General features: G+C 46.5%; 1 protein-coding gene across 1 annotated transcript in view; it reads right to left on the reverse strand.

Annotated features, from left to right (window-relative positions):
- CLIC3 (CLIC family member 3) overlaps positions 1 to 11085 on the reverse strand; it is a 72961-nt gene extending 61876 nt beyond the window's left edge. Inside the window, exon 1 of the mRNA XM_085611137.1 lies at positions 10783 to 11085. Coding sequence (XP_085467263.1) covers positions 10783 to 10833 — 51 coding nt within the window. The 5' untranslated portion in view covers positions 10834 to 11085. The remainder of the gene's footprint in view (positions 1 to 10782) is intronic.
- Positions 11086 to 11829: the final 744 nt, after the last annotated feature.

The raw sequence follows: 11829 nt of genomic DNA on the forward strand, positions 1-11829 counted from the left end.
CTCATTTACCATATATTAAGAAAACATAAATTCCAAAAATGAAATATACACACATTGTAAACATCTTCCAGGTGCAGTATAAAATCCAATACACACATTTGTGCACATTATGTGGGCACTATATTCTTTAGCCTCAATGTAACAAAAGTGGTACATCAAGGTTTCCCCTTTTGAGGCATGTCCCTATGTGAAAACTTATTTTACAGATAAAGAACCGCTGGAAAGGAGTGGAACCCTTCCTTTCCATGTCTATGCCACAGGCACAAGAGGAGCCTTTTCAGGCACTTCAACTATCTATGTAAAAGACTCACACTTAAGAAGTGCACTATACAAACACTTTAAAGAGGCTTAAAGCTCAGTTTTTCTTTTATTGTCAGGTCCCACCTACTAGACAGAGCATGCACTGTCTGTGAGATAAATTGTGGGCTTACTATAAGCATACAGGGGCTTGAAGCCCACCCATTGCTTACCATTGGTTGGCTTCCATGGCTTTTGAACATTTTTCATTTTCGTTTGCGTCCTATTGTAAATAATACAGAAACAAAAAGCACCTGTGGCATTTTGTAGACCTGTGCATGCGTGGTGCGTGTGCCTACAAAATGATGCGGGTGGATGCTTCAAAGGATTTTTATTTTAAAACTTTAGCCATGCTGCAGATCAGTGAGACCTTTCAAGCAGAAATACTGTTCAGTCTCAAGAAAATGAAAGCAAAAGCATGACAGCTGAGGTAAAAATGTTTGCTCTTTTTTGTATTTTGACTTCTAACCTACAAAGAGCTGTTGGGACAAGGGTGTGGGCCTGGGACCTGAAAGAACTTTAATCTCTCCAGGCAAAATAGCATTTTGTTGCTGGAGCGCTCCCTAACCTCGAATAAAAATGCATTTTTTCCTATCTGTTTCTTGTAATTTGGTGCAGCTTAGTGGTGTCACCCAAAGGCTGCTGCTTTACCTCGCCTCAAATAAGAACTTTCCCTGCTTTGGGAGAAATTGGCGAGTGGCTGACTTTACTCACCCTTGTCTTTGAGACGCACCGACTTGTTATGACATTAAAAAAAACTAATTTTAATAGGCGGTTCTGCCCTATCGAGACAGGAGTTTGACTTCAGTGGCTTGGAGAACAAGCAGGTTAATTAGAGGTGTAATGACGCCCATCCGAGCGCGTTGGAACAGTAGGCATTGTGTAGAAAGGGGTGGTGCGTGCCCGACTAATCACTGCGTAAGAAAGGACCCCCTCGTTAAACACGAGATACCATGAAATGCCCATCCCTGCCTTGCAACGTCTCTCTTTGCTGATGAGATGTCACAGTGGGATTAGACCAGAGGTACCAGCAGAAACAACACCGGTTCAAACCCCTACTCAGTCCAGTCTTCCTGACCCAGCCTTTCACCTTTCCGAGGTTACGAAAATGATTCCCTTGTTTTGTTCTTTATTTACACTTTTGGTCACATGGCCTTTTTGCAGCCAGTACAAAAAATGAAAAGCAAATATAATGCAATTAACAACATTTCTCAGAAAATAAGAGGCTTATTTGGGCACCAGTTAGCAGTGGTGGCTGGTGACATTTGAAAGTGGTGGGGCGTAAAAAAAGGGTCTAAATGTGTTTTGTGTCATAGCGAGCCTGATTGACTAAAGGGGAACTGCAGGACCCTCACGCCAAGGAAATTTTGAAGAACAAAAAAAAAAGGCCCAAAGGATGCAGGTTAAACCACATTTCAGAAAGCAAGAATATTTATAAAAGTAGGTAGGATATGTAGACTTGAAATAATTAAACACATTTAAAACTGTCCCATATCGTGCTTCATTCCTGCTTGCACCCGTGCCATCCATTTAGCCTGACTGCATTATTTTTTAAAAAAAGGGAACATTGGCGTTAGCCGCCTGACCTTATTGCCAAAGAAAGATGAACTATATGTCACCTCAGGTCTCCATTAGGGCCAAAGATTGGGTGGCGAAAACAGTGACCAAGTCTCCATAACCACACTCTCTCAGATGCATTGAATTAGTTATATAGCGCCACTCATACCAGTGCAGGGTGTCTGAGCACTTTGCATCACATGCATATTACACACAGACATTCAATCATACATGTGTAAATCACTGTGTAGGAAATGTTACGTAAGCCAAAGGACTAAAAGTGTAGGAGTCACATCATGTCATCCATACTGGTAGGCAGCATAGTTTAAGAGTGCTTGGTGTGGAGAAGCACAAACTCAGAGTCGAAAAAGAAACAGCATAGTTGGGAGTTTTCTTTAATAATAAGAATCGATTTCTAGCCAAATTAACCCTTTTTGCAACATTGATCAATGTTCTGTACTTTGCAGCGTGTATGCAGTTCTAGGATGAAAGTTAATACCTCACTATTCTATATTAGGACTAAGGACTTTAAATTATACATTGCAAGTAACCTGCTGATCTGTTTACATCTGTAATCTACATGGTACACGTTCTCTGCAGCAGGCATATTAACCCTCTGCACTAACTTCACCTAAGTCAAAACCACAACTATACAAAATGCTGATCTCTCTCTCCAGGAAGATAATTAATCACACGATATTCTCAGAGAAGAAAAGGTCTATTGGTGTGTGTATGAGGTGACGTAGACGCCTTCACGCGCGCACCGCTCCTCGGCTGCAGCCTTTTCCATCCGCCAATACAAGCGACACAACTTCCATACAGAGCTGAAATTCTGAGAAATGAACCTTTGTTTCCATCAGAAGAACGCGCCATCACTCTGGCAGTTTTTTCCAAAAAGCTTCCATTTACAATTCTTTGTTATCGAAACGGAATGGCTTGATGAGAATTAGAAGCAATGGCGGCACGAGTTATCTTGACATTTATGTGAGGCCTGGTAATTGCGGGGTGAAAGAAACGCTGCAGCAGGTGCTTCAAAGGCATAATAAACTTTCAAACACGGCGCCCCCAGGATTCCAGCACCCGGTGCGGTGGCACCGATCGCACCGCCCTAAAGCCGGCCCTGACTGGCATTGATACGGCACCGGAGGGTCTAAAATAGTAATGAATGTACATAACTATTTTAGGCCTAAGGAGGGCCTAAAATAGTTTTGTACATTCATAACTTCACAGTAACGGCCGGCATGATGGGGGTGGGGGTCGTCACGGGGGGTGGAGGCGGGTGGGAAAGAATATTATAAAACTTACCATCCTCGTCCTGCAACATCTTCTGGATGCGTTCCAACTCCCGCTCCGTCCTGCAACACCGCAGCTTCTGGATGCGTCCAAACTGCCGCTCCCGCCGTCCTGAAGCTCTCGTCGTCATGTCGTCATGAATGAAAGGCAGCCTCCCTCCCTCCGCTCTGCCAATCACAACGCTGAGGCGCAGTAGAGAGCGCCCCAGCCGGGACCATTTTCGCTATGTAGAGTGGGCGCCGTGGGCGGTGCTGCTCGAAGGCATGGGGGGAGTGGCTTGCCCAGTGTTGTGCATACGGACTGTTTGATCGGCCCCAGGGCCGGCCAAACAGTCCCTATGCACAACACTGGGCAAGCCACTCCCCCCTGCCCTCAAGCAGGACCGCCCACCCCCGATCAGGCACTTCTGCTTTCTCGCAGTGCGAGAAGGCAGAAACATAAATGGTAGTTATTACCATTTATGTTTCTGCCTTCTCGCACTGCGAGAAAGCAGGGGGGCGGCGCCCAAACGCCCGTATGGAGGAGCCGCCACTGCCAGTTAGTCTTCGGAATGGAGCAAAAAAGAAATCGCCTAACTGCAGTTTTCAACGTTTTTAGGTCTCGCCTGACCCAGCGCATGCGCTGGTCTGGCGAGAATTATTGAGAGGGCTCCAAAAAGTGCTACCAGGCCAGCCTAGAGCTACAGTGCATGTGAGCGGGCGCGCGCACCGCCATTACTTTCACTTTCGCGGCCGCTTTGATGTTTGATCGCGATCGTGATCACTTTCGCTTGTTCCGTTTGTTGTTCCTGTTAGTTTTCTCCATTCTTCCTCCATTCGTGGATTCTGATGGCTTGCTCCCATTCTCCCTCCCTCCGTTATCTGTTGGCTTGTTCCTTTTCCCCACATTCAGCCCCAATCAGGCAGTTTTACTATCTCCTGTCTGTCTACGGTCACTGTTCTCTTCCCCACTCCGTCCCTCCCTCGGATAGCCGCTGCCAGCCCCTCACGCGCACACACTTCCTTCCAGGAGCCCCTTCTCCCTCCCTGGGTATCGGAAGAGCCTCCGCTCGCAGCCTGCCTGCCACTTTCCTTCCGCTTCGCGCTGCCAGTAGGAAACACACCGGCATCTTGTAAATGTACAAGGAATATTAATAGCCCTGGCTGAGATTGGGTATTTAAGTCTTCTCTTATCAAAAAGGTCAGATGTCTGGCATGGCTCCGCGCCCACCCAGCGCTCAGAACAGGTGCTGCGTGGAGTTTCATGGCTGCTGTCCCCTACCGAGTTTGGTACTGCCTGCCGACACCCTGCCTGCACGATGTTTCCCCAGCAGACCCATTCACCTCTACCGTTCCAGAGGGAGAGCCTCAGAGGGTGCTTGCGCGACCGTCCACTTCGATTTATCACAATATAAATAACCTTTTGTGCTGAGCTCTTGTGCACACACACCGTGCCAGTTCATATCACACACGTGCACTCCTAAGGAAGTGACAACAGCGCTACATAAATATACGTATTCATCTACCGTGTATTCACTCCTTCGCAGTATCCCTCACTGGCGCACACTTTTCGTCGCTGCTGCAGTCATTCAGTGCTTCCATCATCCACTCGCTCACTGTGAAACCATCTCTCTGCTATGCATGTTCACTCATGTACAGTCACTAATCCATTCATTCTAGCACCTATTCACTGCTGCACTCACTCCTGCTCACCACTTCATTTGTGTACTCATTCACTGCTTCATGCACTTACACATTCTCTCGCTGTTGCACTAGCTGACTGATCCTCTCACTTTATGCTGCGCTCATTCACTCCCATACACCCACATATTCATTCCTGTGCTTGCTCGTTCACTTCTGCTCTCAATCACTCCTGCATGGGCACACATTCACTCCACCACACCTATTAATTACTCTACGCATTCTCTACACTTACACCATACACACTTCAAAATTCACTGCCTCACTTGTTCGCTTCTGTACTCACACTTTAACTGCTACTGGTTCATTCAGTCATTCACTACTGCAATCATTCACCAAGTGCACTCATTTATTCTGGTAGCCTTTCACTGATGCACTTATCCACCCCTTCACTCCCACATTCACATTAATTGCATGCCATAGTCATTCAACCTGTGAACTCATGCATTCATTAATGTCTGCACACTCATTCATCCCTGCATTTCTATCTCGGTGCTACATTCACTTCTGCATGGCTCTTGGGGAAGCCTCATGTCCTGCCGCCTGAGTGCAACCTGTCAGTGCTTTTCGAATTCCTGCCTGCCCAACTACGACTTCTTCCATTTCTTGAAACCAGAAGGTGCCCCCTGCACCCACCATGCCCCCTCCTAGACAGTAGGAAACATTTACTTTACAGCCGCCAAACTGGCAGCGAGAATTTCCTCCTCCAATCTTCAAGCATTTCTTTCTTTCCTTCCACTGCTTTCTTTCCTCCATCAAACTTCTCACCCTTCACACACTCTGTTCTTATTTTTTTCTTTCTTTTCTTGTTAATTTCTCTCTCTTTCTGCATTTCTTTCTCATTCTGTCCTTTCTCCCATTTTTTTTATCTTTCCTAAATTAGTCCTTTCATCATATCTCCCTTTCCTTCCTTCTTTCACTTCATTTTCAATCTTTTCTCACATTTTTCTTCTTTCAGTTGCCAGTTTGTCCAATTTCCTCACATTTCTCGACTTTTTTTGTTCTTACTTTCCTTTCAGAGGCATGTGTATGTTTTAAAAGCCACAGGATCTCCCCGAGGTGCGCAATTTCCTTAAACTGCATTTCTGCTCGTCCTACATCTGTTTGGGATTCTGTATAATTAATACTTCCTACTTTTCGTAAGCCCTCTCCCCACGGTGGGGAAATGAGCTAAATTTTCTTTACTCTTTGTGTTTATTAAAGAATTCACCTTCAATAACTAATTAGCCAGTGTCCCCCTACTGAAGTAATCAATTAGCCCCCATTTCACATGCACTGCCCCCACTCCTCATCTTGGTGTTGTCCAGATTCAGGACTCTTACTATTCACCCTTCACTCCATTCCTCATAGAGGTCTGTTTGCTGTTGTCTTCTCATTTGCACAAGATAAGTACATGTATGTGTGTGTGTGTGTGTGTGTGTGTGTGTGTGTGTGTGTGTGTGTGTGTGTATATATATATATATATCTCCTACTGGGGGTTGCCAGCAGGTAGTTATAGTTACGACCTCATAGCCAATAGGTCTCGCTTTTGGGACCGTATTAGTATTTAGTTATGCATCAACTGTTGCAAGGCTAAACACTTATAAGGTCCCAAAGGCGAGACCTATTGGCTATGCCAATGCTTGTTTAAATAGGCCACAATTCTGTTTTGCCTCGCTGGGCATTCTATGAATACGTTTATCCGGATCTGGAAAAATTGCAAAAAATATACGGCACAACTTTTGCCTATCCATACTGTTACGCCACGCAATTTTTAACAACGCAAAAGCCCACCTGTGATTAACAATTGTTAAAAAATTGAGCAAACTGATTTTGTTTCCAAAAAATATGTTCTTTATCATTTAGAAGTGGGGAAAACACGTTGCATTCCTTAGTAGGTAAACGAACCAAAGCACAGCTACGTGTGCACGGGGGTGAAACAATCTGTGTGTGGTGTGTACTGAGGGAGACGCTGTGGGTCTGGTTCGATATGAAACAGGCCTCAAACGGGTGCCAAACGAGCATGTTTCTCCTATTATCACACCGATGCGTAGTGCATGCAACGTGGAACCTCTTGCTAAAGCATCAAGGGATACCGCAGTTTGTTTCTCTCATAGAGTGGAGGTGATATTGAGCCAAACTTTCAGTGCCTTCAACTGGGCAGCAATGTTTTTCAGAGAGCCAACTAGGTCAAATATAAATCTGTTATTTTAAAAACAAAACGGACGTGTCCTAAAAGTAGGAGAGGTGGCAAGATTGGTTGTAAAAGCATGTCCACATATTCCTTGCATTAAGGCAACCCCTTGCCATGTCACACCAGTACCAAGCCTGGCCTTTCAGCTAACAGCGATCATGCAGTAAAGCGTTGTTACATCAGAACAGGGAGTAGGGAAGTGGGAATGTACAGTGCTCTACATAAGTGCTTACTCTCAGTGGCACGGAATGAGTGTCATAGGCCGTGATGCAAGCATAGGGAAGTGGGAATGTAAAGTGCTCTACATAAGTGCTTACTCTCAGTGGCACGGAATGAGTGTCATGGGCCCTGATGCAAGCATAGGGAAGTGGGAATGTAAAGTGCTCTACATAAGTGCTTACTCTCAGTGGCACGGAATGAGTGTCATGGGCCCTGATGCAAGCATAGGGAAGTGGGAATGTAAAGTGCTCTACATAAGTGCTTACTCTCAGTGGCACGGAATGAGTGTCATGGGCCCTGATGCAAGCATAGGGAAGTGGGAATGTAAAGTGCTCTACATAAGTGCTTACTCTCAGTGGCACGGAATGAGTGTCATGGGCCCTGATGCAAGCATAGGGAAGTGGGAATGTAAAGTGCTCTACATAAGTGCTTACTCTCAGTGGCACGGAATGAGTGTCATGGGCCCTGATGCAAGCATAGGGAAGTGGGAATGTAAAGTGCTCTACATACGTGCTTACTCTCAGTGGCACGGAATGAGTGTCATGGGCCCTGATGCAAGCATAGGGAAGTGGGAATGTAAAGTGCTCTACATAAGTGCTTACTCTCAGTGGCACGGAATGAGTGTCATGGGCCCTGATGCAAGCATAGGGAAGTGGGAATGTAAAGTGCTCTACATAAGTGCTGACTCTCAGTGGCACGGAATGAGTGTCATGGGACCTGATGCAAGCATAGGGAAGTGGGAATGTAAAGTGCTCTACATAAGTGCTGACTCTCAGTGGCACGGAATGAGTGTCATGGGCCCTGATGCAAGCATAGGGAAATGGGAATGTAAAGTGCTCTACATAAGTGCTTACTCTCAGTGGCACGGAATGAGTGTCATGGGCCATGATGCAAGCATAGGGAAGTGGGAATGTAAAGTGCTCTACATAAGTGCTGACTCTCAGTGGCACGGAATGAGTGTCATGGGCCCTGATGCAAGCATAGGGAAGTGGGAATGTAAAGTGCTCTCCATAAGTGCTGACTCTCAGTGGCACGGAATGAGTGTCATGGGCCCTGATGCAAGCATAGGGAAGTGGGAATGTAAAGTGCTCTCCATAAGTGCTGACTCTCAGTGGCACGGAATGAGTGTCATGGGCCCTGATGCAAGCAAGGAGAACAGGCCCCGTGCTCTCTGGCCGGGATTAGCTAGGCATGACCTGGGAAGTGGTTTCCTTGCACCCGTGAGCACCAGCACTACTGCACCCGATGTAGTAATAATATCTACACCCCTGTGTGTGGGTCTCAGAGTTTGTCATTCTACCAGACATTGGTCTCTCTTCCTTGTTTTTTATTTTTCCTTTCCTCCAGTCTTCTTGATTTCTGCTCTGCATTTCTCTCTCTTGCTCTTTCTCCTCCGTATCTTCTTCCTGCCTCAGCAGCCTATTGCTTTTGTTCTATTGTTTTTGTTCTTACTATTTTTTCTCCTCTTGTTCCTGCCCATTGTCTTTTTCTATCCTCGCTGTCCTTTTCTTTTTCTCTCTCCCTATAACTACTTTTCCTACCTCCTTTTTCCGATTCGCCTCTGTGTTTTTGCTCTTCAGTGATGCTGGCTCCTTTGTATTCTCCTAGTCCGCTTTCACACTCTCCCTATTACCTTCCTTCTTTTTTCCGCTCCTTTAGCCCCATCCCTTGTCCATCTCCTCCTTATGTGCCCTCCTCTATATACCTCCTCCTGAGCTCTTACCTTTTGCCTGTACTGTCTTCCTCCTTGTCTGATAGCCTCATTTTCTTCCCCTACAAGGCCTTCCTCCTCTTTTTCTCCTCTCACGTCTTCATCCCTTTTCCTCCTTCACATTTCCTTCTTCTCCTTTTCTATCTCCTCAAATGTCTTTCTCCTAATGAGCCCTGTTTGATAAGTCTAAATGATTTAAAAGAATTCAAAAAGATGACTGATTTGAATATGGCTGGGTCCAAACTGCAATGGCATAGTGAGCAAAATAACGATGGATTTAACCCAGATCTGTGGCTGGGGCGGAGTGCTTGACAGTGTTCAGCATTTTTCCACCATCTTTTTGTGGTGCCATAGTCGCTCTAAGTGGGAAGGGAATGCCCAGACGTGGGTCCCTGTGCCACTGGATTCAAGCTACCCTGGCTGTCCGGACCTAAACAAGGGCCTGGTCTGGCAGTTTGGGCTGGACTGTTCCTACTGGAGCAGGGTCAAGACTGATTTACATATGGCTGGGCCCAAACTGAAATGTCATGGTGAACAAAAAAACAGGATGGATTTAACCCAGACCTGTGACTGGGGGTGAATGTTTGGCAGTGTTCAGCATTTCGTCCATCATGTAGCCTCCTTTCTGGATTTGGTTGGGCCTGCCAGGGGCATGTCTCCCTCCTGACAGCCTTTCCCCAGACCCCCGAAGTGTGAGCACAGATACTCCACTCACTGTTTGTGTGTATGTCTCTCTGGCTCCCTACATCCCCCCCCCCCCCCCCCCTCCATGTCACGCGTATTACCTTCGGCACGTGCACGCCGAGACAAGAAGGTAAGCTTCCAATGAGAGAAAGTGAAAGGTCATGTTCTATTGAATGCGGTAATATGCTGAGTGACAGCTCAGATGAGGAAACGTGGCGTCCTACCAACCTGGAGTGATCTGGTAACGCTGGGAGCGGCACGCACAGTCTGCCGCAGACGCCTCCTCATTCATTCATTCATTCATTGAAAAATGTAGCGCGCTCCAAAAACGTGTGCCTCATCGCAGGAACTCCAAAGAATTCACAAGTCAAACACCCCTTCCGGGTGGCCAAACCCATGCCTCGCAGCTTGGCATGCTGCCATCTAGATAGACAGAGGCGTAGCTGTTACTCGTGCAGCAGGTGCAGTAACACCGGACCCAGGAGTTTAAGGGGCCCACTCCACCCATTTAGTGGCTGTTTTACCAGCATAACGAGGACAGAGACCCGATGTAGTGCTTATGTCATCCTTGCTACGCCTCGGGAGGCTGCTGGGTGGCCCTTGGTATTTTCCAGATCTCTCGGTGCCCCCAGCATTTCAGTTTTGGGAGCCCCGTTAAAAAGTGTGCAGGGCGTTGTTTGCTGCGGCCTAGGACGGGTGCTCGCGGGGCACAAAGCATCGTTTCGATTCAGAAAGGCGTGCAGGCGCACTGCAGCTTTGCTACGTACATTATTGAGCCCATAGTGAAGTCCCTGTTGGAGGAAGCGGTGCGTAAACTTGCAGTTAAACCGAAGCAACTCAGCAAAATGCAACCTATTTCAAGCCCATAAAATTATTTTATTTTTGCCTTTTTAAAACTGCATTTCCGTAGTGATTCTTCCTTTTTTCCAGAATTTGTTCTCACAAATATATGAATTGCAAGGTTCCTTTGCAAACTATTTTATAGTGAAAATCAAGTCGAGTTTTTTCTCCCCAACGAACCACTTGCAATTGAAAAGAAAATCCACGAAATTTCCGATGGTTTCCAGCGAATTTGGCGAAATTCACGAAAGCCAAGACCTAAAGTGTGGGGAACACCTAATTGTGGTAATCTATGTCGCAGACTATGGTACGGACAGTAAATGCCCTACCTTGACGAAGAGCTGTATCTTGTCTTTTTCTGCCACCTTCTGTCCCGCCATGCTCGCTCTCTGGGCCGTTGTGGTCGGTGGAGGTGGTGGGTACCGGGCGCTGTGGGGCTGGTGCTCTCGCTGTGGTGCCAGGCGCTGCGTCTGCTGCGGTCGCTGCTTTTGCCGTCTGACGCTCGCACGGGGCACAGGTGTGTCTTTGAGCCGCCAGAAGTCTCCTGAGAGCTAAATGTGCTGCTGGCACTCCCTGCGCGCGACTGCACCGACTACATTTTTCACCCTCGGTAGCGGAAGACTTGCCGAACCTGTTGGTTTCGCTGAGTTGTCTCATCCTCCCACGAGGACAGATAATGCGCCATGGCAGCCTATGATGAAAGTGCGCGGGAGGGCGTGGCACGGAAGTGCCATCTCAGGGAGGAAGGCACCAAACGTGGGAATGCAACTCGGCTCAGCAAAGAGCAAGACGCACAGTGATCCATGCATCAGACAATTATAAGGCCACTAGAATTATGCGGCAGGAAAGAAACAGTTTATTCGGTAGGATCGACTTAATTATGCGGTACCAACGGCACTAAAAGGCAAATTATGCTGTGTAATAAGGCCTTTTTGAAGAAGTATTACTTCACTGCTGTGTGATTTAAATTTTTTTTAAAACTATTGGAAAAGGTTTCACCACATCAATAGCAGTTGAACACCACACACACGCCTGCTTCTGCCTGACAACAGGCATGCTACTGCCCTGAAACACGTGTGGCAGCATTTTTAGAACATCTGATCCAATTTGAACGTAATACCGTTTTGTTGTTAAAATCTGCAAATGACGTAGAAGAGGATATATGTGGCAAATGCCGAAAATACATAATTATTCAGAAAACACAGCAGTCGCACAATCTGATAATTCCAGTCGTCCTGCTTTTTTTGATAATCAACTTTCTTGATTTTTTGAGAAAAAAAAAAACATAATTACAGCACAATTGATCATTAGCCATTGGCACTTCAGCGCGTGCGTGCCAGCGTGGTTGTGTGCAAGCATGCTTATCGGTCCAGATC

The sequence above is a fragment of the Triturus cristatus genome, chromosome 1_2, assembly GCF_964204655.1.
Source record: "Triturus cristatus chromosome 1_2, aTriCri1.1, whole genome shotgun sequence".
Classification (NCBI taxonomy): Eukaryota; Metazoa; Chordata; class Amphibia; order Caudata; family Salamandridae; genus Triturus; species Triturus cristatus.